The sequence below is a fragment of the Panthera leo genome, chromosome Y, assembly GCF_018350215.1.
Source record: "Panthera leo isolate Ple1 chromosome Y, P.leo_Ple1_pat1.1, whole genome shotgun sequence".
NCBI lineage: Eukaryota > Metazoa > Chordata > Mammalia > Carnivora > Felidae > Panthera > Panthera leo.
Genome location: NC_056697.1, coordinates 258,988 through 284,980, shown reverse-complemented (window position 1 = coordinate 284,980; position 25,993 = coordinate 258,988). Strand labels below are relative to the sequence as shown.

Here is a 25,993-nt window from a genome sequence, read left to right as displayed (position 1 = left end):
TGAGGCAGAGCGGAATGCTTTTCTCCCCAAGAATTTTCAGAAAGTAGTGACGATCTCGTGCAGGATTTGAAGTTGGCTTTAAACGCGTCTTCGCGTATTTGGAATTTTATGGACCGTATCCGTTGAATTTCGAGAACGAGTTACCCGAGAGGGCCCATCTTTTTACTGGGTCCCGATGGTAAGGCCCCTTCCCATAGTCCCCATCAGCGCATCGCGTCAGGCCGCGGTTACAGAGAGAGACCCGATGTCCGGCCGCGGGCGGGCAGGGCACGGAGGGCTGGTGCTCGGGGCTCTGAGGCACAGATTCTCACCGCGGAGAAACCCTTCCCACGGGCACAGACACACGACGGCTGACCGCGAGCCCTTTGCAGCCCAGCGGCTTGGGTTCCGCAGCTGGGAGGGAGGGGCGGGAGGAGCGCGGACCGTGGAAACGACACACGGCAGCCCCGACGCGCACGGAGTGCTGGGTGGCCGTGTGCGTGACCCGCCCAGGGACGCTCGCTAGACACAGATGGCGCCGTGTGTTCGGCCGACGTGCTACGTGAGAGGGGCACTGGGCACGTCTTGCCGGCTCTACGTGGGCAAAGCGGGGTCCTGAGCAGGAAGGGCTCCGTGCGTCCGTCACCCGCGATCCCAGCCAGCACGTCTGTGCCGCTCAGAACACTGACTGCGTCTGAGGAAGCCCTTTTGAAGGGAAGCCAGAGCGTAACGTGAACGGGCTGTTTGTTTACCTACGTCCTCTCCCAGCGACAAAGCCCAGGAGACGCAGGTCGAGGTGCCGCCCGTCCTGTGGGGCTGGTGGGCGCGGCTGCCACGTGCAAAGGACACGGCACAGTGAGGACAGCAGCTGAGGGCCCAGCTTGCCCAGTGACTGGCTGAGAGCTCCTCCGGCCCCTCCGGGGGGCGTGCGTCCCAGTAACCTCCTGCCGCCCTATTTTATTTAAAGTATATATTTTTTTTTATCTCGGAAAGAGGAGAGCGTCAGTGGGCAGAGGGGCCGAGGGAGAGAGAGCTGAGCTCTGAGGCCGACACAGGCCTCGATCCCATGACCCTGAGACCGTGACCTGAGCCAGAAGCAAGAGTCGGTTGCTGCACCCGCTGCTGAGCCCCCCCCCGGAGCCCCCCAGTAACCTTGTGCCACTTTAATTCGCGATTCGTAGAGGAAACGATGTGTCCTGAGATGAGCACCTGAATCGCACGGAGGACGGCCTAGTTCTCCGTCTCGTCCCGGAGCGTTTTCAGCGCACACGGCTGAGAAAGGAGTCACTCCTCACCCCTGGAGGACTTCAGTCGCAGCCGTGCCAACGTGCTCGCTGATGGCACGCTTCTGCCTGCCACAGACGCCGCTGAGTAAATTGGTGGCTGTAAAACCTACAGCCACATGTCAGCTGTTTGATGCTTTAAAAACGTTCTTAAAACATCAAGAGCGCTTCCTGCGAAACACAGTTTGTGCCACACTCTTCCTTCCTTCCTCAAAAGTCTTTTCCCCCAGAAATGGTAATTAACTTCAGAAAAACGTTCATGCATAAAATGCCCTAAGAAGAGTCCTAATTTGTTTCTTAAAAAGCTAATAGGGAGCGGATAAGAGTCCTGTGAGGTTTGGGGCGCCCGGGTGGCTCAGCGGGTTAAACATCTTGGTTTTGGCTCAGGTCATGATCCCGCGGTTCACGAGTTGGAGCCCCACATGGGGCTTGACGCGGACAGGGCAGAGCCTGCCTGGGATTCTCTCTCCTCCTCTCTCTGCTCCTCTGCCACTCGCTGTCTGTGTCTCTCTCAAAATAAATAAGCTTTAGGGCGCCTGGGTGGCTCAGTCGGTTAAGCGTCCGACTTCAGCTCAGGTCACGATCTCGCGGTCCGCGAGTTCGAGCCCCGCGTCGGGCTCTGTGCGGACAGCTCAGAGCCTGCAGCCTGTTTCAGACTCTGTGTCTCCCTCTCCCTGACCCTCCCCCGTTCATGCTTTGTCTCTCTGTCTCAAAAATAAATAAACGTTAAAAAAAAAAATTAAAAAAAATTAATAAACTTAAAAAAAAAAGAGCCCTGTGAGGCTCAGGTGGCAGACAGGCGGGCAGGTCTTGGACTGTGCACGCGGATCCCAGGACCCTTCCCTCCACGGCCCCAGGGGCAGGTCCAGCCTGGGACCTGGTTGTACCTGGGAGCGGGTCCTCCGGGGAGCAGGCCCGGCAGGCGTCACTCCCCTCCACGGTGCCGCCCGAGGACCACGGGACTCAGACAGGTGTGGACACGCCGGGTGTCCCGTCCCCACAGGGACCTTCACTTCCTTGTCTGCAGCCCCGAAGGATGTGCTCGCCCCTCAAGGAGAAGGTGATGATGCAGACTGAACGGCGGTTGGAAGCAGTGGCCCCCGGCGCTGGTGCCCTTCACGGTCACGTCTGCGTTGTGTTGCCGATGCCGTCCCCCCCCCCGTGGAGCCCCTCCTGATCCGAGACCTGGGGGAGCGGTTCAGCAGCGCCTGGGCTCGTGGCCGGGCCCTCAGTCTTTATGAACGAAGGGTCCTGTGTGTCCAGCCGGCTCTCGTGGTGCCTGCTGCACCCCACCCATCGCTCCCTCCCTCCCCACGCTGCCCCTTTGCTTTCCCCACACCCCTGCACTGCAGGGCTCGCCCTGGCTGACCCGTGCTCCCTGGTCACCCTGCGGGCCTCTCCTGGGCTGTCACTGAGGCCCTCCTTCCCACAGGCTGGTGGCCCCTGGAGCTGCCCTAACGGAGACCAGTGAGCAGCTCAAAACCACAGGAGTGAACCCCCCAGCTCTGGAGACCAGAAGGCTGAGACCCAGGCGGGGCGGGACCACGCTCCCTCCGGAGGCTCCTTCCTGCCTCTTCCAGCTTCTGGGGCTCCAGGCGCCCCTGGGCTCGTGGCCGCGTCCCTCCCGTCTCTGCCTCGGCGTCACGGGGCTTCTCCTCTGCGTGTGTGTCCCTCTTCTGTCTCTTACAAGGACACCTGCCGTTGGATTCAGGGCCCCCCTCATCCAGGGTGAGCCCACCTCAGATCCTTCACTTAATCTCCTCCGCAAAGACCCTATTGCCGAGTAAGGCGCCCTTCTGAGGTTCTGGGTGCGGGGTCCCGGCCCCCTCCCACTCCCGTCTCTCACCCCACCCGTGGACATCTGACGGGACGTGCTTGGCAGGTTTATTTTCTTAGCCTGTCTTCCCCAGGTGACTGTAAGCTCCAACAGGGCACTGGTTTTATCCTTCTGCTCCCTGCTCCTTCCCCGGGGCCTGGAGACAGAGCCCAGTGCCCACAAATGGCTGTGGCGTGCAGGCACGTGCAGAGGGTCACGCCAGATTGCCCGGCTGGAGCCCGTGGCACCCGTGCGAATATAGGAGTAGAGACGGCAGAGAGAGAAAGGGAGATTAATTCACAAGTGAGCCTTGTTGCAGCGGCTTCCGGGGCACGACGGTCCAGGTACAGAACCCTCTGTCCTCCAGGTTCCCACGAGTCGGGGCCACGAGCACCCACCCACCCGTGGCTGCTTTGGAGAACCTCGCGTCCTGCGCCTGCTTTGGTGGAGCACGGGCCGTGGACGTGCTGGTCCTTGGCGTGTGTGTCGGCGCTCGGTCTCTTCATCGCGCCGCTGGCCTCCCGTGCGTGCGTCCGCCACGGGCTGTTCGTCATTCCGTATCGACGGGTCCCGCGGTCGCGTCCGCTCTTTGCTGTGAGTGACGCTGCCGGGAATGTTGGCGTCTGGGTCTTTGTGGACACGCGTTTTCACTTCTCGTGGACGGGGCCTGCGGACTCGTGTGGGAAGTCCGTGTCCCCTCCACGACAGAGCCAAAAGCGCTTCTGCAAGCCGTCCGGTCCCGTGCGCGTGCGGGTTCTCGCCCCGGGTCCGGTGCGCGTGCGGGTTCCCGCCACGGGTCCGGTGCGCGTGCACGTCCTCGTGTCCGCCAGCGTGTGTGCGTGCAGGTTCTCGCACTTCTGCGTCCCCGCCGGCACCGCGAGTCCTGAGACGTTTTGTTTCAGCCGCTGGGGCCAATGTGTTGTGCCTCGCGGTTTCATTTGCGCGCTTACCTCTGCTTTCCGGTGAAGGTGAGCGAGTTTTCAGCGGCCCTTTCGCCGACGTGAAGCCTCTGTTCCAGTCTTTTCCCTGCTTTCAAAATCGGGGTACCTTTTAATTACTGAGTTGGAAGAGCTCTTTCTATATAACCTGGATGCGAGTCCTTTGTAAGATCCGTGTTTTCCAGGAAATAAGGTGCAGGGGCTCCGTGAGGAGGGAGGGTGCAGGGGTCCATGAGGAGGGGAGGTGCAGGGGTTCCATGAGGAGGGGTGCAGGATGTCCATGAAGAGGTGGGTGCAGGGTGTCCATGAGGAGGGGGGTGCGGGTGCAGGGGCTCCGCGAGGAGGGGTCCAGGGGTCCGTGGCGGGGGGGCTGCTGTCCTGAGGCTCCCGGAAGGCACCTGCATGGCTGTCTCGCTTCCCAGGCTGACGCCTTGGCCGGGGATGCGTGTGTGACCGTGTACCTGGGCTCTCCCCCGCCACCAGGGACGCTGCCTGCATGTGCATCAGGACAGCTTAGTGTCCCCTGCGGCTCGCAGCCGACCTCCCTCGTGTGCCTGTCACCTTTTGAGGGCCCGCCCCCTCCCGGCACCTGCAGAGACGCTGCAGAGGGAGCAGGACCACCGTGCCCGACGGGGGCCGGGTCTTGAATGGGCGGTGCTCCTCCATGTAGGACCCTCAAAACTCCCTTCCGCTGTGGAGAGCCCCCCCCCCCCCCCAGCCCGCTCCCCAGCGTAGCCAGTGTTTCGGCAACACCTGCGTCCTCCCGCAGCTGTGTTCTGAACGGCTGCCCTGGGACACAGATCACGGGCGGTCTCCCCAGTGTCCCCTGCACGGTTGTCATGTCCTTGCTGCGTTGTGTGGAGGTACCACGGCCTGTCCCCGGGTGGCTCCCCCTGTGCTCAGCGTCACGATGAGCTCTGCCGAGGACATCTGCAAACGAGTTTTGTGCGGACCCGTGTCTTCCTTCGTTTCTCTCAGGTTCGTACCGAACGTGGAAATACCGGGTTTCGTGGGAGATGCACACGTCAGGTTTGAAAAAACTGCCAGACTGTTTTCCAAAGTGGTTGTGGCGTTTTACATCCCGCAAAGGAGGACCCAGGGCTCTGGTTCCTGCATTTCCTCAGCAGCCCTGGGTATCGCCAGGGATTCTTAACACGCTTTCTGGAACGTGGGCGTGTTGGGTCTCACTGCTTCCTTGTCCTGTCCTGTTTCCAGTAGGCTCCGCGCCCAGCTGGGAGCCCAGTGTGGGGCTTAAAGTCACAATCCTGAGATCAAGACCTGAGCCAGAGTCCAGAGTCAGACACTTACCTGACTGACCCCCCCTCCCCCCAGGAGCCCCACCGTGGTTTTCACACATGCTTCCTAAAACCTAACGGTGTTGAGCATCTCTCCATAGGCGGTTTGTTGGTTTCTTTCTTTTGGTTTTGGGTTGTGTGTCTTTGCTGACGTGTTGATTCAAATCTTTTACCTGTTTTCTCTTCATTAGGCTCTGAGTTGTATTGTTAGTGTTCTCTGTGTGTGTGTATACTACTCCCGTAAGAGGCTGAGGATTTGCGAAGTCTGCAGCCCTGTGACTTTCTCTTTTTACTCTTGTCTTTGAAGCAGAAAAGTTTGTAATGTTCGCAAAGTACAATTTATCGATTATTTTCTTTTTGTCCCGAAAAGGGCATACTGTAATCTAAGCACTCTTTGCGAGACTCGGCTCAAAAAGATTTTGTCCTGTTTCTGTTAGAAGTTTCATAGGTTTTTTTTATTTTTTAAAGTTTGTTTGTTTATTTATTTTGAGACACAGTGCATGTAAGCAGGGGAGGGGCGGAAAGAGAGCACCCCAAGCAGGCTCCGCGCTATCAGCCCAGCCCCCGCCTTGGGCCCCGTCTCACCTGAGCCGAGATCAAGAGTCAGACACTTAACCCATCGAGCTGCTCAGGCCCCAAATTTTGCCTTTAACTTAGATTTATGGTCCGTTTCGAGTTAGTTTTTATGTGTTGCTCTATGTAAGTTTCTGGAGGTTTTTTTGGTTTTTGGGGTTTTTTTTGAGTGCCTGTTTGTTGCAGCAACATTTTTGAAAAGATGATTGTTTTTCCTTGAATTGTCCTGGACTTTGCCCACAGGCATTTGGCACAGATGGCTGCATGTTTCTGGAGCGTCTTGTGATGCGTGGATGCAAACGTGTGTTTATTCATACGTGGCCCGCCCGGGTGCCGGCCGCTGGCCAGTGAGCGGGAGGTCCGGCCTCCAGCTTTGGTCCAGGTTGTGGTGGAAACCCCTTGTCAGTGCTCCCGTGAAGAGGCTGATGAGATGTTCGTGGGGCCTGGCTGCTGTTTGGTCACCTGGTGAGAGTTGGGGGCTGTCTGCTTTTGGGTCATTTGGTGAGAGTTGGGGGCTGTCTGCTGTTTGGTCACCTGGTGAGAGTTGGGGCCTGTCTGCTGTTGGGGTCACCTGGGGAGAGTTGGGGCCTGTCTGCTGTTGGGGTCACCTGGTGAGAGTCGGGGGCTGTCTGCTGTTGGGGTCACTTGGGGAGAGTTGGCTGTCTGCTGTTTGGGTCACTTCATGAGAGTTGGGGGCTGTCTGCTTTTGGGTCACTTCGTGAGAGTTGGGGACCGTCTGCTGTTTGGGTCACTTGGTGAGACTTGGGGACTTTCTGCTGTTGGGGTCACTTCGTGAGAGTTGGGGACCGTCTGCTTTTGGGTCACTTGGTGAGAGTTGGGGACCATCTGCTGTTGGGGTCACTTGGTGAGAGTTGGGGGCTGTCTGGTGTTTGGGTCACTTGGTGTGAGTAGGGGACTGTGTGCTGTTGAGGTCACCCGGTGAGAGTTGCGGGCTGTCTGTTGTTGGGGTCACTTGGTGAGAGTTGGGGGCCATCTGCTGTTGGGGTTACCTGGTGAGAGTTGGGGCCTGTCTGCTTTTGGGTCACTTCGTGAGAGTTGGGGACCGTCTGCTGTTTGGGTCACTTGGTGAGACTTGGGGACTTTCTGCTGTTGGGGTCACTTCGTGAGAGTTGGGGACCGTCTGCTTTTGGGTCACTTGGTGAGAGTTGGGGACCATCTGCTGTTGGGGTCACTTGATGAGAGTCGGGACCTGTCTGCTGTTGGGGTCACCCGGTGAGAGTTGGGGACCGTCTGCTGTTGGGGTCACTTGGTGAGAGTTGGGGGCCATCTGCTGTTGGGGTTACCTGGTGAGACTTGGGGCCTGTCTGCTCTTGGGGTCACTTGGTGAGAGTTGGGGACCATCTGCTCTTTGGGTCACTTGGTGAGAGTCGGGGGCTGTGTGCTGTTGGGGTCACCTGGGGAGAGTCGGGGCCTGTCTACTGTTGGGGTCACCCAGTGAGAGTTGGGGCCTGTCTGCTTTTGGGTCACTTGGTGAGAGTGGGGGGCTGTGTGCTGTTGGGGTCACCTGGTGAGAGTTGGGGGTGGTCTGCCATTGGGGTCACCTGTTGAGAGTCGGGGGCTGTCTGCTGATTGGTCACCCGGTGAGAGTTGGGGCCTGTCTGCTTTTGGGTCACCTGGTGAGAGTTGGGGACCATCTGCTGTTGGGGTCACCCGGTGAGAGTTGGGGGCTGTGTGCTGTTGGGGTCACTTGGTGAGAGTCGGGGACCGTCTGCTCTTTGGGTCACTTGGTGAGAGTCGGGGACCGTCTGCTGTTGGGGTCACCTGGGGAGAGTTGGGGGCTGTCTGCTGTTGGGGTCACCCAGTGAGAGTTGGGGCCTGTCTGCTTTTGGGTCACTTGGTGAGCGTTGGGGACCGTCTGCTGTTGGGGTCACCTGGGGAGAGTCGGGGTGCTGCAGTCTTGACTCTGCTGGTCCTTGGGGGCCCGTGGGCATGAGCACCTGTCATTTCTTGAGGGCTCTGTGACCCCGTCAGCAGGGGTTCTCGGGAGGGGCGCAGGTCTTCCTGGTTTGTATCAACTGCTGCAAGGATGCCTCTCCCTGCCTTTGTGATGCCATTGTCTCAGTGACACTCTGAGTTGTCACAGGTGCTGGGTGCAGAGACTACTGTTTTGCCCAGTGATCTCCATGAGGTTAGATGAGGATCCTCTCTACCTGGGGGGGGGGGGGGGGGGGGGGCAGGGGTCATACTGTGTGTGAATAGATAGTCGTCCAACTGGGCCTGATTGCTCTGGCTGGGGTGTGCGGGAGGAGGGGGGGTCTTGTCGGGGAGCAGCGGGGGTGCAGCGGGGTGGATGTCCGCTGGGGTCAAGGGTGAAGTTAGTCCGGTGTCTTCATAGAGGCCGTGTCCCGGTGGGAGAGGTTCCCTTATGTTCCTGGTAAGGGGGGATGTTTAAAGTGAGCCGGCTTTGGATCCGGTCCTTTTCTTAAGATGCCATGAGTAGTAATGGGGGGTTACTCTTCCTCTCTGCCTGCCTCCCTCCTTCTCCCTGCCTCCCTCTCCCTCCCCGTCTCCCCTTCCTCTCTTTCTGTCTCCTCTCACTCCATCAGGCCCTCTGGCCCCCAGGCCTTCCCTGCCTCCCTCTCTCTCCCTCCCTCCCTCCCTCTTTCTGTCTCTCCCCCCTCCCTCCCTCCCTCCCTCCCTCCTGGTCTCCCTCAGTCTCTCCCTCCCTCCATCCCTCTTCCTTTCTCTCCTCTCTTTGCCCCTCCTTCTCTCACTCCTCCTTCCCTCCCTCTCTCTGTCTTCTGTCTCTTTGCCCCTGCCTCTCTCCCTCCCTTCCCCTCTGTCCCTTCCTTCCACGTGTCTGTCTCTGTCATAAGTACTTTTGAAACTTTGAAGAACTGTTGAACTTTCCCTGATATTTATTTACAAGTCAACAAGTGAGTAAAAGCTTCCTTTTTTTTTTTTTTTTTTTTTTTTAATTTATTTGGAATAAAACTTGTGGTTTATGTAGCAACATTTTCCTGGACCTGCTCAGGTCTGTTTCACGTTTTACGCACTGGCTCACGCCAATGCTGCTGATACACTTGTAGTTGGGTCACCGCAGGATTTTTATTTATTGACTCCTTTGTATAATTTTTTCAGAGAGAGTCCAGTGGGGGAGGGGCAGAGAGCGCGTGGGAATCGTAAGCAGGCTGCACCCTGAGCTCTCCTGGGGTGCAGCCAGGACCCTGGGACCAAGTCCTGAGCTGAAACCAAGAGTCGGACCCTCAACCAGCTGGGCCGCCCCGGTCCCTGCGTCACTGCTCACGCGTGAAGGAGAAAGCCTGGAGAGCTTCACCTCCGTGGTGGAGGTTCACAGACCTTGCTGACTCCGCCCGCGGTCCCTGAGCAGTTTCCGGGTTCCCCCGCTTTGCCGCCGGCCGCCGTGACGTCACCGTTGCTGCCGTTGGCTCGGCTGCGTGGACGCAGCTCCCCAGACTTGGAGACTAAGTGGGTGGCGCCGGGGGGGGGGCTCAGTCGGTGGAGCGTCCCACCTCGGCCCACGTGGCGATGTGACAGTCGGTGGGTTCGAGGCCCGCGTCGCGCTGTGCGCTGACGGCTCGGAGCCTGGAGCCTGCTTGCGATTCTGTGTGTGTAGGTCTCTGCCCCCCCGCTCGCGTTCTCTCTTTCTCAGAAATCAACGTTAAAAAACTTAAAAAAAAAAAAACAAAAAAACAGGGGCGCCTGGGTGGCTCAGTCGGTTAAGCGGCCGACTTCGGCTCAGGTCAGGATCTCGCGTGATCTCGCGTGATCTCGCGTGAGTTCGAGCCCCGCGTCGGGCTCTGTGCTGACCGCTCAGAGCCTGGAGCGTGTTTCAGATTCTGTGTCTCCCTCTCTCTCTGCCCCTCCCCTGCTCATGCTCTGTCTCTCTCTGTCTCAAAAATAAATAAACGTTAAAAAAAAAAAAATTAAAAAAAAAAAACAACAACAACAAAGAAAGGAAGAAAGGAGCACTTTGGCTGCGCTCACCGCCCTCTGCTGGTGCCCTTGGGAGCAGCTCCCTTGGGCCGTTCTGCGTCTGTGGCCAGTGGCCCCCGCGTGTGCTCCGCGTGGGCTCCAGCCGGCCACCCCGCGTGTGCACGGCCGGGCTGTTCCAGGCAGGGAGAGGGCTCCCGCGTGCCGTGGCGAACGCCCTCCGGTCCGCAGCAGTGAAGTGTGGCCACCGCCCCAGCCCAGGGCCCAGGGCCGGGGAGGGACATCCACCTTGCGTCCTTCCTCGTGGCGCAAGTGACCTGGGGGTTGGGGGCAGCAGGGCAGGGCCCGCTCGTGCTCGCTACACAAGTCGCAGCTCTTCCCGAAGGTGTGCAGGGACCCAGGGCAGCGGAGTAAGATCGGCAGGTGGGGCCCCACTGCACTCTGACCTGTGACTGGTTCCTGGGTCTGGTCGTTCCAGGGGCGCGGGGCTCGCGGGGCCTACCTGCGAGTGGCACCTGGGTCTGGGTGTGCACGGAGCGGTGCAAGCCCTGTCCTGCGGCCTCACGCACCTGCCCCAGGTCGTGCAGCACCCGCTTTCCTCTGCTGGTTGGCACACACGGCCCTGGTCGGCCTGTCCGGGGGACCTCAGAGCGCTTGGCGGGGATCCGTGACATTCAGGAAGTGGGGCAGGTGGATGCACCAGGGCGGATGCAGAAGAGGAGGACCCCAGAGGCGGACGTGCCTCCCCAACAGCAGTTGGAACCGGGAGGGGGGCAGGGGTGCTTCGAGACACGCTCTGCAAGGCTACGCCCCCCCCCCCCCCACGGCCTCCGTGATGTGACCTGTTGCGAAAGGCGTGTAGGGACTCTGTGTGCATGTAGGGGCACGGCAGGGGTGAGGGTGTCCGGGGGTCCCCACTCCGGGCCCCGTGCGGGTGTCTGGGGGACCCTGTTGTGGGCCCGTCTTCTGTGCTTTCCACCCACAGCAGAACCTCACTGTCCGTTGCATCCGGCTCAGGTCACGATCTCTCGGTTCATGAGTTCGAGCCCCGCGTGGGGCTCTGGTTGACAGCTCAGAATCTGGATCCTGCTTCGGATTGTGTGTCTCCTCTCTGTCTGCCCCTCCCCTGCTCTTAAGCTTGCTGGCCCTCCCCCCTCTCCACGTCTGTGTGTGTGTGTGCCTCCCTCTCTCTCTCTCAAAAATAAGTAAACTGCGAAAAATTCTGAAAAAGAAGTTACACTGTGTGTTCTACGTAACCTACGTCATATTCTACGTGATTTTCCTCGTGGAGGGTGGCAGGAAAGCTATAAAATCCTGCCTCTTTCCCGCGCCCGTTGGTGAACAGGCAGAGTCACAGGACCCTCTCCCCTTTGTCTTCTGGGCTCTTAAGGGCAGAGTCGGGCTGTGGCAGGGCCGACCCGTGTTTTCGGCTGGATTTCAGGGAGGGCGCAGCCGCTCTGGGCTCCCGGGCACCAGGCAGGGCCGCGGAGCAAGCTTGGAACAGGCTGTCTGGTGTCGGGGACAGGGAGCGCCCGTGCCAGCCCTCCCCGCCTGTGCTCAGGAGCTGGTGGCTCCCCAGGTCACTTCACGTGTCTGCCCGGAGGCTCTGTGCACCCCCACTCCCGGAACCAGCAGGGCTGTCCCCCAGATCTCGCCTTCCCGACCTGTTTGCTCGCCACGGGACGGGGCCGACGGGGCCGCGCGGGGAGCTGGCTCCCGCCAGGCGCTCCCTGCCGTGCGGCCGGCCACCAGCCACCAGCCACCGGCCCGCGGGGAGGAGCAGCAGGGCGCCCCCTCCCCCTCCCGCGGCCATGTGCCCTCCTCAGCCTGTGGAATGCGGGCGGCCCCGGGCCGGCCCCCAGAGCGCCTGGCCGGCCACGCATGGAGCGCCCTGAGCCCGGCCGCCCAGACCGTCCCGCCGGGCGCAGCCGCTACCCCGAGCCCGCCGGCCCGGGCCCGGCCCAGCCCCGAGAGCGAGAGCGAGAGCGAGAGCGCGGCGTGTGGCCCGGCCCCCGGCGGCCCGTGCGAGCCGACATGCGGCTCAGGGAGCTGTCCCTGCGCCAGGACCCCGACCTGAGGCAGGAGCTGGCCTCGCTGGCCCGCGGCTGTGACTTCGTGCTGCCCTCCCGCTTCAAGAAGAGGCTGAAGGCCTTCCGGCAGGTGCAGGTGGGGTGCGCCTGGGCCCTCGCTGGGCCCTGCGGACCGGGGCTGGGGGGCCGCTCCGGGGCAGGGGCAGGCGGGCCGAGGGCTGGGGGGCCGCTCCGGGGCAGGGGCAGGCGGGCCGAGGGCTGGGGGGCCGCTCCGGGGCAGGGGCAGGCGGGCCGAGGGCTGGGGGGCCGCTCCGGGGCAGGGGCAGGCGGGCCGAGGGCTGGGGGGCCGCTCCGGGGCAGGGGCAGGCGGGCCGAGGGCTGGGGGGCCGCTCCGGGGCAGGGGCAGGCGGGCCGAGGGCTGGGGGGCCGCTCCGGGGCAGGGGCAGGCGGGCCGAGGGCTGGGGGGCCGCTCCGGGGCAGGGGCAGGCGGGCCGAGGGCTGGGGGGCCGCTCCGGGGCAGGGGCAGGCGGGCCGAGGGCTGGGGGGCCGCTCCGGGGCAGGGGCAGGCGGGCCGAGGGCTGGGGGGCCGCTCCGGGGCAGGGGCAGGCGGGCCGAGGGCTGGGGGGCCGCTCCGGGGCAGGGGCAGGCGGGCCGAGGGCTGGGGGGGCCGCTCCGGGGCAGGGGCAGGCGGGCCGAGGGCTGGGGGGCCGCTCCGGGGCAGGGGCAGGCGGGCCGAGGGCTGGGGGGCCGCTCCGGGGCAGGGGCAGGCGGGCCGAGGGCTGGGGGGCCGCTCCGGGGCAGGGGCAGGCGGGCCGAGGGCTGGGGGGCCGCTCCGGGGCAGGGGCAGGCGGGCCGAGGGCTGGGGGGCCGCTCCGGGGCAGGGGCAGGCGGGCCGAGGGCTGGGGGGCCGCTCCGGGGCAGGGGCAGGCGGGCCGAGGGCTGGGGGGCCGCTCCGGGGCAGGGGCAGGCGGGCCGAGGGCTGGGGGGCCGCTCCGGGGCAGGGGCAGGCGGGCCGAGGGCTGGGGGGCCGCTCCGGGGCAGGGGCAGGCGGGCCGAGGGCTGGGGGGCCGCTCCGGGGCAGGGGCAGGCGGGCCGAGGGCTGGGGGGCCGCTCCGGGGCAGGGGCAGGCGGGCCGAGGGCTGGGGGGCCGCTCCGGGGCGGGGGCAGGCGGGCCGAGGGCTGGGGGGCCGCTCCGGGGCAGGGGCAGGCGGGCCGAGGGCTGGGGGGGCCGCTCCGGGGCGGGGGCAGGCGGGCCGAGGGCTGGGGGGGCCGCTCCGGGGCAGGGGCAGGCAGACCGGGGCTGGGGGGCCGCTCCGGGGCAGGCGGGGTGCGTCTGCGCCCTCACCGGGCCGCGCAGACCAGGGGCCATGCCACAGGCGGGGTCTCACCTGCCGTCCCTCGCTGGTGCCTCCCAGCGCGACCAGAGGTCCCGATTGCCGGGGGAGCCTTCTTCCCGCGGAGCCCCGCCTCGGCTTGCCTGAGGTTCTGGCGGGTTGGGTGTGTGCAGCCAGGACGCGCCCCGGAGCCGGGCTGCGGAGCCGGGCTGGGAGCGTCCGTCGACCCTCTTTCACTCCAGCTGCTGGCTGGCACCCTTCCTGGTGCACACAGGAAACGGCTGGTGAGAGGGGAGCTTTGCCTGCCTTGTCCCCAGGTCCTGCCCCTCTGTGCTCCGGCCCCAGTTCCCTCCCGGGCTCTGGGGAGATAGTCGCGCCCCGCACCGGCCAGAGCGGGCGCCGGGCGGGCGTGAGGAACCAGGCGGCTTGGGAACTGCACGACCGTCGCACAGACTCACGACGCTCACGGGCGCTCGGACGGAAAGGCCTGTCCTTCTGTCTGCGTGTGCGTGAATCCTGTGAGGCCAGCGCGTCCTTTCCACGTCGGGCTTTCCGGGACCCCCATGCTCTAACTTGAGGGTGTTTCTGCAGCCTCTCGCCCTGTAGTGCCGGGGGTTGGGGAGGCTGTAGGTACCCGCGGGGCTCCGCTCCCCCTCTCTCCCCCCACAGGCCTTGCACCTGGCGTCCTGGCACCCCATGGAACACTCGCGTTTTCCCTGCAGCCGACAAGTTAGCTCCGGGAACGTAGGGTGCAGGGATAAAAATTGACCCCGAATCGCACAGTGCGTTTTGGGAGACAAGGGCCGGCCTTGTGTGGATGTTGTAACTGGAGTATTCTTTAGGGTCCCGTCCCCGCGGGTACACGACTCCTGGGTTGTCTCTGACCTCCGTGTTCAGGTTCCCAGATTTTGTGCAGACCCGATCACGGTTGCACGCCTGTTCCTTGTGTTTAAGGACAGGGGGTTGGAGTCTTTATGACCGCGAAACTGATTTCCTTTCATGCACCGGGAGACGGACGTTCGGTGGTTAACGTGTCTCACGCGTGGTTCACGAGGGTGTCGGTGGTTTTCGAAGGCGTCACGGCGGTGGGGCGGCGACTGGCTGTGAAGGGCTCAGAGGACACGGTTGCATTAGCGGAGCTGCTGATCTCACGCGCATCGGCGCTGGGGAGACCGGGTCTCCTCTAACGGCTAAGTGTTTCACGGTACAGATGATCTATTTCGACGGTGTTTTGCAGGGATGACCGGGTAAAGCGGGTGTTCCCCAAGGTGTGTGGGGGTGAATCGGGGTGTCTCTCGTGGGGGAGAGGCGGGGGGTTCTCCAGGCTTCTTTCAGCCCACAGTGTCTCAGTGTGGATGTGGACGTGGCCCTGGGCGGGTCAGCACGTGTCCCTGGTGGACTGGGGCCCTGGGCCTGGTGGGGGCTGTGATGAGGGGAGGGAGGTGCTCTGAGCGGTGGCGCATGGGAGGAAGGGAGAAAGGGGGAGGGTGGACTGCATGGGGGGCATGGGATGGGGCGATGGCAGAGCCTGTGGGGTAGGGACTAGGGCGGACAGGACAGCCTGGGGGGATGCTGGGAGGCTGGGGGAGGGGGGGGAATGAGACTAGGGGAGACCTGGGGTGTGGGAGGAGAGGAAAGCTGGGGAGAGGAGGTGAGATGAGGGGACAGGTGGGGGAGGGGAGATGAGGGGACAAGTGGGGGAGGGGGGATGAGGGGAGTGGTGGGGGAGGGAGGATGAGATTAGGACAGAGATGGGGGAGGGGAGGGGAGAGGTGGGGAAGGGGGAGATTAGGACAGCAGTGGGGAGGGGAGGTTAGGGGAAGGGTGGGGGCGGGGAGGGGAGATTAGGGGGGAGGTGGGGAAGGGGGAGATTAGGACAGCACTGGGGAGGGGAGGTGAGATTAGGGGAAAGGTGGGGAGAGGAGGGGAGATTAGGGGAGAGATATTAGGGGAGAGGTGGGGGAGGGTTGATGAGATTAGGAGAGAGATGGGGAGGGGAGGGGAGATTAGGGGAGAGGTGGGGAAGGGGGAGATTAGGACAGCAGTGGGGAGGGGAGGTGAGATTAGGGGACAGACGGGGAGGGGAGGGGAGATTAGAGGAGGGGAGGCGAGATTAGAGGAGAGGTGTGGAGGGGGAAGGGAGGGGAGATTAGGGGAGAGGTTGGGGTAGGGGTGGTGAGATTAGGGGAGAGATGGGGGAGGGGAGATTTGGGGACAGGTGGGGAAGAGGAGGATGAGATTAGGGGAGAGAGGGGAGATTAGCGGATAGATGGGGAGGGGAGGGGAGGTTAGGGGAGAAGTGGGGAGGGGAGAGGAGATTAGGGGAGAGGTGGTGGAGGGAGAATGAGATTAGGAGATAGATGGGGGAAGGGAGGGGAGTGATGGGGAGGGGAGGGGAGGTTGGGGGAGAGGTGGGGAGGGGAGAGGTAGGGAGGGGAGAGGAGTTAGGGGATAGGTGGGAGAGGGAGAATGAGATTAGGGGAGATGTGGGGGAGAGGGAGGGGAGATTAGGGGAGGGAGGGGAGTATAGAGGAGAGGTGGGGATGGGAGATTAGAGGAGAGTAGTGGAGATTAGGGGAGAGGTGGGGAGGGGAGGGGAGATTTGAGGAGGCGAGGAGAGATTAGGGGAGAGGTGAGGAGGGAACGTGAGATTAGGGTAGAGGTGGAGAGGGGAGATTAGGGGAGACGTCGGGGAGGGGAGATTAGGGGTGAGGTGGGGAGGGGAGGATGAAATTTTGGGAGACATTGGGGAGGGGAGATTAGGGGTGAGGTGGGGAGGGGAGGATGAGATTAGGGGAAATGTGGGGGAGGGTGGTGAGATTAGGGTTGAGGGAAGGGGAAATTATTGGAGAGGTGGGGAGGGGAGGAGAGGTTAGGGGAGAGGTGAGGGGGAGAGATTAGTGGAGGGGAGGGGAGATTAGGGGAGAGGTGGGGGAAGGGAGATTAGGGGAGCGGTGGGGAGGGGAGGTTAGGGGAAGGGTGGGGGCGGGGAGGGGAGATTAGGGGGGAAGTGGGGAAGGGGGAGATTAGGACAGCACTGGGGAGGGGAGGTGAGATTAGGGGAAAGGTGGGGAGAGGAGGGGAGATTAGGGGAGAGATGTTAGGGGAGAGGTGGGGGAGGGTTGATGAGATTAGGAGAGAGATGGGGAGGGGAGGGGAGATTAGGGGAGAGGTGGGGAAGGGGGAGATTAGGACAGCAGTGGGGAGGGGAGGGGAGATTAGGGGACAGATGGAGAGGGGAGGGGAGAGATGGGGAGGGGAGGGAAGATTAGAGGAGGGGAGGCAAGATTAGGGGAGAGGTGGGGAGGGAAAGTGAGATTAGGGGAGAGGTGGAGAGGGGAGATTAGGGGAGACTTCGGGGAGGGGAGATTAGGGGTGAAGTGGGGAGGGGAGGATGAGATTAGGGGAAATGTGGGGGAGGGTGGTGAGATTAGGGTTGAGGGAAGGGGAAATTATTGGAGAGGTGGGGAGGGGAGGTTAGAGGAGAGGTGAGGGGGAGAGATTAGTGGAGGGGAGGGGAGATTAGGGGAGAGGTGGGGGAAGGGAGATTAGGGGAGCGGTGGGGAGGGGAGGGGAGGTTAGGGGAAAAGTGGGGAGGGTGGTGAGATAAGGGTTGAGGGGAGGGGAGATTATTGGAGAGGTAGGGAGGGGAGGGGAGATTAGGGAGCGGTGGGGAGGGGAGGTTAAGGGAGAGGTGGGGACAGAGAGAAGGCGGAGGGTGTGGTGGAGAGAGGGACTCGGGTGACGGCCGTGCCGCTCGCTCCATGTGCCCCTGGACGGGGGGCCAGAGGGCTGTGTGGACCGTGGCCGCGTGTCCTTGCCCTGAGCTCGCTGTGGCCCTCAGCTGAGTGGCACACACGTGCCTGCCCCCTGCCTGCCCGTCCTCCTGGGGTTCCTCCTGTGTAGCCTTCTGCACACCCAGACTGCAGATGCTCCCCTCTGTGTCCCTGGGACGCTCTCACCGCCCCCCCCCCCCCCCCCGCCCAGGGCAGGTGCCCCTGCCCAATCCAGGACCCGAGCTGTCATCCCCCCCGCGGAGAATCCCCCCGCCAGCCTGGCCCCCGGCTCCTGGGCCCCCGCTGTTCTACGGTGTGGCACCACCCGTCCCGGCCGGCCTCCCCGCGGGGCCCTCGTGCGGGCACACAGGCCCCGCACGGTGCCGCGTGCGACCTCCGGGGTCGCCGTCCCCAGGGATCCCCCGTGAGGTGAGCTGATCTCTCCTCCGCCTGCTGGCGGCTGGCCTCTGTGCTCCTGCCGTCCCAGACGCGAGCTGGGCCACAAGCTGAGCAGGGCCACGGTGCCACGCGGGGCTCGCCCCCTTGATGCCTGTTCGCAGGGCCGGGAGTGGACGTGAGCCTCCCCGTGCGCCCTCCCCTGCCACGCCCTGGCATCCACACATGGCGGTGTTGCGGCCTCGTCCCCACCGCGCTCCGGGCCCCATGGGCGTCATGGCTCCCGGTCCCTTGGCAGTCCGGTGTCCAGCCCGCCCCCACCAGCGCCCCGACGCGGACAGCAGAACCCCCTGACGTGGGGAGAGCGTGGCACACCCCATCCCGTGTTGGGGTCACTAACGCTCCTGTTTTAAACACTGAGCCCGAGGCCCGTTTGTGCGTCCGGCACGTGACCTGCAGTCCTGTTGGTGAGCCCCCGCCAGCTGGCGGGCGGGGGCTGGCTCGTGGCCCGCGGGGCCCTCTTGGCCCGGCCATGGCGTCCGAGGGGGTGCCGGCTCGCCTGCATCCCAGGCGAGGGTCCGCCCTGCGGTGCCACGGGGCTGAGCCCCCCGTGCCTGGCGTGGCTCAGCCTGCCCTTCTCTCGTGTCCCGTCACGTCGGACGTCCCAGCCCTCGGCCCCTGAGCACCTGAGGCCGGTGGTCGGAGCAGACGCGGCCGCGGAGACACGGCGCCCACGCCTTCCGCGGGAGACGCCGTTGTCCTCCAGAGGGGCCGCACGGGCGTCGACAGGGCCCCCGGTGCGCCCGCGTGGACAGCCATCCACGGGCAGCCATCCGCTCTGTGGCTCTGGGACTGCACGGGGGTCAGTGCCCCGGACCGACGTAGCTGCGTGGGGAGGCGTTCTCTCTCTCTCTCTCTCTCGTTCTCGCATTCGCTCTCGCTCTCGCTCTCTCGCTCACAACCTCTGACCCTACCTCCTTCTTCCTCCCTCTGTCTCCCTCCCTCTCTCTCCCTCCCTCTCTCTCCCTCCCTCTCTCTCCCTCCCTCTCTCTCCCTCCCTCTCTCTCCCTCCCTCTCTCCCACTCCCTCTCTCCCACTTCTCTGTCTCTCCCACTTCTCGCTCTCTCTCTCTCTCTCTCTGTCTCTCTCTCACTCTCGCTCTCTCGCTCTCTGTCCCTCCCTCTCTGCCTCTTCCTCCCTCCCTCTTCCCCCCTCTCTCCCTCTCTCCCTCTCTGTCTCTCTCTCCCTCCCTCTCCTCTGTCTTCCTCCTTTTCTTCCTCAGAGAGCATATCCAGCACGACCGCGGGTGCGCCTCCTTCGGGTCCAGGACAGGTCTGTCCCGTGTGCTGGAGGTCAGGGAAGGCCCCGCGCGGTCCCCGCGGAACCCGCAGAGGCCTGCCTCGCGGCCCCGGGAGGTGGCCGGCTCCCAAGGACGCCCCGTGTGCGGACGGGAATGTGTGTGCGCCAGCTGTGCTGGGCCGAGCTCTATTTATGTCCCGGAGATTAAACTTGTGAATCTCGCGTGGCCGCACACGGCTGTTTTCTCTCTCCCTTTCCGTCCGTCCGTCCGTCCGTCCGTCCGGGCTGCTTCTCAGCGGCGCCCGGGGGCACGGAGCTCAGCCTGCGTCCCTGCCGGGCGGCCGCGTGGGCACCAGAGCGCTGACGCTGCGGGTCGAGTCGCGGGGGCCTCCGTGACGGCCCCTGGGCGCTGTGGTGTGGTGCCGACGCGGGACGTCCCCGCGGTGCCGTGCGGACGGCAGAATCGCAGCCACCGCTGCCTTCTGGGGGCCACCGTGGCCTGCGTTCCCGCACTTCAAGACGCGTGCAGCCTGGGCCCTTACGTCGTACGTGCACCTCTGTTGTATTTTAACGTTTACTTGTCTTTGAGAGAGCGCGACAGATCGCCAGCAGGGGAGGGGCAGAGGGACAGGGAGGCACAGAATCCCAAGCAGGCTCCAGCCTCTGAAGGCCCAGCACGGAGCCCGACGCGGGGCTCGAACTCACGGACCGCGAGGTCCCGACCCGAGCCGAAGTAGCAGGCCTAACCGACCGAGCCACCCACGTGCCCCCCCAAAATTTTTTTTAATGTTCATTTAGTTTTTGAGAGAGAGAGAGAGAGCACAAGTGGCACGGGGCAGACAGACACAGACGGAAGCAAGCTCCAGGCTCCGAGCCATCAGCACAGAGCCCCACGCGGGGCTCGAACTCACGGACCGCGAGGTCCCGACCCGAGCCGAAGTCGCAGGCCTAACCGACCGAGCCACCCACGTGCCCCCCCCAAAGTTTTTTTTTAATGTTCATTTAGTTTTAGAGAGAGAGAGAGAGAGCACAAGTGGCACGGGGCAGACAGACACAGACGGAAGCAAGCTCCAGGCTCCGAGCCATCAGCACAGAGCCCCACGCGGGGCTCGAACTCACGGACCGCGAGGTCCCGACCCGAGCCGAAGTCGCAGGCCTAACCGACCGAGCCACCCACGTGCCCCCCCCAAAGTTTTTTTTTAATGTTCATTTAGTTTTAGAGAGAGAGAGAGAGAGCACAAGTGGCACGGGGCAGACAGACACAGACGGAAGCAAGCTCCAGGCTCCGAGCCATCAGCACAGAGCCCCACGCGGGGCTCGAACTCACGGACCGCCAGACCGTGACCCGAGCCGAAGTCGCAGGCCTAACCGACCGAGCCACCCCGGCCCCCTCACGCGCGTCTCTTCTAAACACATGCTGTTTTTTAGGTGTGCCTGGGGGGCTCCCCACTCACGGTTTAGGTCAGGTCGTGACCACACAGGTCGTGAGTTTGTGCCCCTGCGTTGGGCTCACTGCTGACCGTGCCCAGCCTGCTTGGGATTTCCTCCCTGTCTCCCTCCCTCGCTCCCTCCCTCTCTCCATCCCTCCCTCCTTCCCTCCCTCCCTCCCTCCCTCCCTCTCTGCCCCTCCCCTGCCTGCGTGCTCTCTCAAAATACATAAGGGGACTCTGGTACTCCTGGGTGACTCAGTCGGTGGAGCGTCTGACTTCGACTCTGGTCCCGATCTCACGGTTCGTGGGTTCAAGCCCCGCGTCGGGCTCTGTGCTGACACTTCGGAGTCTGGAACCTGCTTCAGATTCTCTGTCTTCCTCCCTTTCTGACCCTCCCCTGCTCACACTCTGTCTCTCTCGCTCTCTCCCTCCCTCTCTCTCTCCCTCTCTCTCTCCCTCTCTCTCTCCCTCTCTCTCTCAAACATACACCCTGCCCCCCCGCTTGTGCTACAACTGTCACCTGCCTCAGTTTCCCAGGTGCAGAAGTGGCTGAGGGCCTCCCTCTGTGTTTCTGCGCCGTGACCGCAGACGGCTCGTTCTCCTCGGGGCTTTGGGGAGGTGTGCAGTCCTGACGTGATGATGCGTTTCCCCCAGAAGGACGCTGCTGCTTTCAGGCCCTGCCCGTCTGGCACGACTTTACGCTTTGCGCTTGGGGGCTGGGGGCTGGGGGCGGCAGGCCGAGCGCAAGGTCCCGGGGGGGGGGGGGGTCCCCCAGGGCCAGCCCCCGGGGGCCCTTGGTGTCTCGCAGCCACAACGTGAGCCACAGGACGGGAAGACGGTTTGCTGAGTAGCGTGGCTGGCGGAGAAGAGAGGACGGGGCTTCTGGGAAAGTCAGAGACGAGAGGAGGCGTGTGCTCGTGGCTTGGGACGAGGGGTCCGTATTGGAACAGGGTCTCGGGGGGGGGGGGGGTGCGGCACCAGGAAGCGGACGAGGGTCCCATCTGGGGCGAGTGTGCGGTGAACGCCGGTGTCCCTCCATAAGTCACAGCCGGGGGTCCCGCCGTCCACGTCGGCCGAGCTTTGCTCAGAGCTGACGTCCCGGCCGGGGTCTGGGGCCCGGGTGTTGGGTGTGCGTCAGGCGTCGGGGCTGAGGCCATCACGGCTCAAGCAATGCCCTTCCCTGCTTCCCCCTGGGACAGGGCGCAGCTCGTCTGCTCGTTCGCGGGCCAGGTGCGGGACGTGCGTGGACGGGGCCGGGCGGGAGGACAGAACGGCAGACAGCAGCACGTGGGAGACCCCGAGGCCTCCCTGCTTGCAGAGGACGTCAGTCAGCGCGGTTCGCGGACGCGAACCTCCCTCCCTCCTTTTCCCCCTCCTTCCCTCCCTCCTCCCCCTCCCTCCCTCCCCCTCTCCTTATCCCCTCCCTCCTTCCCCCTCCCTCCCTCCTTCCCCCTCCCTCCCTCCTTCCCCCTCCCTCCCTCCTTCCCTCTCCTCCCTCCATCCTCCCTCCCTCCTTGCCCCTCCCTCCTTCCCTTCCTCACCCTCCCTCTTTCTTTCCCTCTCCCGCCCTCCCTCCCTCCTTCAATTCCCTCCCGCGCCCTGCCTACCCCCCCTTCCCCCTCCCTCCCTGCACCACACTCTCCCATGTTGTCCCCCCCACCACACCCTGCTTGCATGCACTGTGTCTGCAGCTCTGTGTAGAGGTTCAGGCCCCTGGAGCACTGAGCTGGCCTGTCCCGCCGTGCCAGCCCCCACGGTCTCCGGGGCCCCCCCAGTGACTGAACAGAGGACAAGTCTCGGGAACACGTGCATGTCTGGGACGTGAGGCTTCTGAGTGCTGAGGCCTGGACAGAAGGGCCTGATGACAGGGACGGTCCTGATGTGTGACTGAGGGCACCGGACTGTCGCTGACGTGTGACTGAAGGCATGGGGACCATCCTGACACGTGACTGAGGGGACACAGGGCTGTCCCTCACGTGTGACTGTCCCTGATGGGGAGACGGGGCCCATCCCGACGTGTGACCAAAGAGGACACAGATTGTCCCTGATGTGTGACAGACAAGGACACAGACTGTCCTGGCACGGGACCAGGGAGGACACAGAGCCATCCCTGACGAGTCACTGAGGAGGACACAGGACCGTCTGTGAGCTGTGACTGAGGAGGACAGAAACCGTCCCAGAGGGGTTACTGGGGACAGCAGAGGACGGGGGCCGGACCGAGGGCGTGTCCAGGGAGTGCGGAGCATGTTGAGCCACGACCAGGGAGGACAGGGACCGTAAGGAGGGGTGACCCAGGCGACGGAGACCGTATTGGACCCTGACCCAGGAGGGCGGGGACCGAGTTGAGCGGTGACCGGGGAGGAGGGGGACACCGGGGAGGTGGTCGTTGAGCCGGGAGGAGGTCCTGCCGGCGGAGGGAACGCCCCCGGGGACGCGGCCCGGGACGTGCCCTGTGCTGTGCCTGCTGGGGCATCGCGTGGTTCACGCCCCGGCTCGTGTGGCCGTGGGCAGGGGTGCGTGTGCAGTGCTCGGAGCGTGTGTGTGTCCGCCGCTGACCGACGGGCTGGCGGCTTCTGGCGGGTCCCGCCGTGGGGCCTGTGCTTGTAGCTCCCTGCGTGGTGCGCCTGCCTGTCCTCCCAGCTGGGCTCCCCCCCTCCTCCCTGTGCCCCGAGCCTCCTGTCCTCCCAGCCGGACTCTCCCGCCTCCTCCCTGCCCCGAGCCTCCTGTCCTCGCAGCCGGCCTCCCCCACCCCTCCTCCCTGTGCCCCGAGCCTCCTGTCCTCCCAGCCGGACTCTCCCGCCTCCTCCCTGCCCCAAGCCTCCTGTCCTCCCAGCCAGCCTCCCCCGCCTCCTCCCTGCCCCGAGCCTCCTGTCCTCGCAGCCGGCCTCCCCCACCCCTCCTCCCTGTGCCCCAAGCCTCCTGTCTTCCCAGCCGGACTCTCCCGCCTCCTCCCTGCCCCGAGCCTCCTGTCCTCGCAGCCAGCCTCCCCCGCCTCCTCCCTGCCCCGAGCCTCCTGTCCTCGCAGCCGGCCTCCACCACCCCTCCTCCCTGTGCCCGAGCCTCCTGTCCTCCCAGCCGGACTCTCCCGCCTCCTCCCTGCCCCGAGCCTCCTGTCCTCACAGCCGGCCTCCTCCGCCTCCTCCCTGCCCTGAGCCTCCTGTCCTTGCAGCCTCTTGTCCTTGCAGCCAGCCTCCCCCACCCCTCATCCCTGTGCCCCGAGCCTCCTGTCCTTGCAGTCGGCCTCCTCCCGCCATCCCTGTGCCCTGAGCCTCCTGTCCTCCCAGCCAGCCTCCCCCCTCCTCCCTGTGCCCCGAGCCTCCTGTCCTCACAGCCGGCCTCCCCCCTCCTCCTCCCTGTGCCCTGAGCCTCCTGTCCTCGCAGCCAGCCTCCCCCCCCACCCCTGTGCTCTGAGCCTCCTGTCCTCGCAGCAGACCTCCCCCCGCCTCCCTGTGCCCTGAGCCTCTTGTCCTCACAGCCTCCTGTCCTCGCAGGTGGCCTCCCCCCTGCTCCTTCCTCCTCCTCCAGTTGGTGCCCTGCTTCCTGCAGTGCCTTCCCTCCTCACTCCCTTCCTCCCTCATTGCCTCCCCACTTCTTGCCCACCTCCCTCACTGCCCCCATGCCCTCCCCCTCACTGCCTCCCCCTGCCTGCCTTCCCCATCACTACCTCCTGCTGCCTGCCCTCCCCTCTCACTGCCTCCCCCTGCCTGCCCTCCCCTTCACTACCTTCTGCTGACTGCCCTCCTCCCTCACTGCCCCTTCACTGCCTGCCCCTGCCTGCCCTCCCCTCACTGCCCTCCCCCTTCACTGCCTCCCCGAGCCTGCCCTCCCCCTCACTGCCTGCCCCTGCCTGCCCTCCCCCCTCACTGCCCCCCCACTGCCCTCCCTCTCACTGCCTCCCCCTGCCTGCCCTCCCTCACTGCCCCCACACTGCCCTCCCTCTCAGTGCCTCCCCACTGCCCCCCCTCACTACCTCCCCCTGCCTGCCCTCCTCCTCACTGCCTCCCCCCCTGCCTGCCCTCCTCCCTCACTGCCCCCCACTGCCCTCCCTCTCACTGCCTCCCCCTGCCTGCCCTCCCTCACTGCCCCCCCACTGCCCTCACTCTCACTGCGTCCCCCTGCCTGCCCTCCCCCCTCACTGCCTCCTCCTGCCTGCCCTCCCCCTCACTGCCCTCCCCCTCACTGCCTCCCTCTGCCTGCCTTCCCCCTCACTGCCTCCCCTTGCCTGCCCTCCCCCTCACTGCCCCCTCACTACCTCCCGGTGCCTGCCCTACCCCCCACTGCCCTCCCCCTCACTGCCTCCCCCTGCCTGCCCTCCCCCTCACTGCCTCCCCCTGCATGCCCTCCCCCTCACTGCCTCCCCCTGCATGCCCTCCCCCTCACTGCCTCCCCCAGCCTACCCTCCCCTCACTACCTTCCGCTGCCTGCCCTCCTCCCTCACTGCCCCCCCACTGCCCTCCCCCTCACTGCCTCCCCCTGCCTGCCCTCCCCCTCACTGCCCCCCTCACTACCTCCCCCTCACTGCCCTCCCCCCTCACTGCCTCTCCCTGCCTGCCTTCCCCCTCACTGCCCTCCCCCCTTACTGCCTCCCCCTGCCTGCCCTCCCCCCCACTGCCCTCCCTCTCACTGCCTCCCCCTGCCTGCCCTCCCCCTCACTGCCCTCCCCCCTCACTGCCTCCTCCTGCCTGCCCTCCCCTTCACTGCCCTCCCCCTCAGTGCCTCCCGCTGCCTGCCCTCTTCCCTCACTGCCCCCCCACTGCCCTCCCTCTCACTGCCTCCCCCTGCCTGCCCTCCCTCTCACTGCCCCCCCTCACTACCTCCCCCTGCCTGCCCTCCCCCTCAGTGCCTCCCGCTGCCTGCCCTCTTCCCTCACTGCCCCCCCACTGCCCTCCCTCTCACTGCCTCCCCCTGCCTGCCCTCCCCCTCACTGCCCTCCCCCCTCACTGCCTCCCCCTGCCTGCCCTCCCTCTCACTGCCCCCCCTCACTACCTCCCCCTGCCTGCCCTCCCCCTCACTGCCCTCCCCCCTCACTGCCTCCCCCTGCCTGCCCTCCCCCTCACTGCCCTCCCCCCTCACTGCCTCCCCCTGCCTGCCCTCCCCCCCACTGCCCTCCCTCTCACTACCTCCCCCTGCCTGCCCTCCCCCTCACTGCCCTCCCCCTCACTGCCTCCTCCTGCCTGCCCTCCCCTTCACTGCCCTCCCCCTCAGTGCCTCCCGCTGCCTGCCCTCTTCCCTCACTGCCCCCCCACTGCCCTCCCTCTCACTGCCTCCCCCTGCCTGCCCTCCCCCTCACTGCCTCCCCCTGCCTGCCCTCCCCCCCACTGCCCTCCCTCTCACTACCTCCCCCTGCCTGCCCTCCCCCCTCACTGCCCTCCCCGCCAGGACACCGGTCTGCTCCTGCAGCAGCATCAGGTGGCCGTCTCGTGTCCCAGCTCCGCAGAGTGCGGAGTCTGGGCGAGACGTGCGCCTGCAGGTTGGACTGTGCTGCCTGGTCTCTGCCAGCCGGGGCAGCTGGAGGCAGGGTCGTCGGGGGTCGTGTGCGTCTGTCCGTCCGCAGCCTCGGGCGGGCGTGTGTGGTGGCAGAAGGTGCCACGCGCACTCCTCGTGACAGATGCTGTCGAGCGCTGTCGGGGGCCAGCGGCCCGCGGGGACAGGCAGCCGGCTTCGTGAGGGCGGCCGCGAGGGCGCCGTGACGCTCCCCTGCCTCGGCGTCCCTGGACCCGGCTGGCGTGTGGCCCTAGGCCGACCCCGAGCACACGTGTCCTCAGCCGTCAACCCGAGCGATCGTGTCTGCTCGCGGGACTCGAAAACGCAGCGCCGTTTTGCGTGCGAAGTGGCCACTGCAGTCGCCCCACCGGCCACCAGGCCCACACCTGGGATGCGCGGACGTCACCGCGCTGAGACGCTACGTCACACGTGGCGCCACCTCAGG

At 64.8% G+C, this 25,993-nt stretch overlaps 1 protein-coding gene across 4 annotated transcripts in view; it reads left to right on the top strand.

Moving 5' to 3' along the window:
- Window positions 1-25,993, top strand: part of PPP2R3B (protein phosphatase 2 regulatory subunit B''beta) — a 58,999-nt gene that overhangs the window by 6,475 nt on the left and 26,531 nt on the right. The window contains exon 1 of one of the 4 annotated variants that reach the window (XM_042926568.1): window positions 3,950-4,046. The exons of 1 other annotated variant lie outside the window; for it this stretch is intronic. In XM_042926568.1, coding sequence (XP_042782502.1) covers window positions 3,993-4,046 — 54 coding nt within the window. In that variant the 5' untranslated portion in view covers window positions 3,950-3,992. Of the gene's footprint in view, window positions 1-3,949; window positions 4,047-11,807; window positions 11,966-25,993 lie in introns of those variants that run through there. 2 more of the 4 variants (XM_042926567.1, XM_042926566.1) reach the window with 2 other exon arrangements.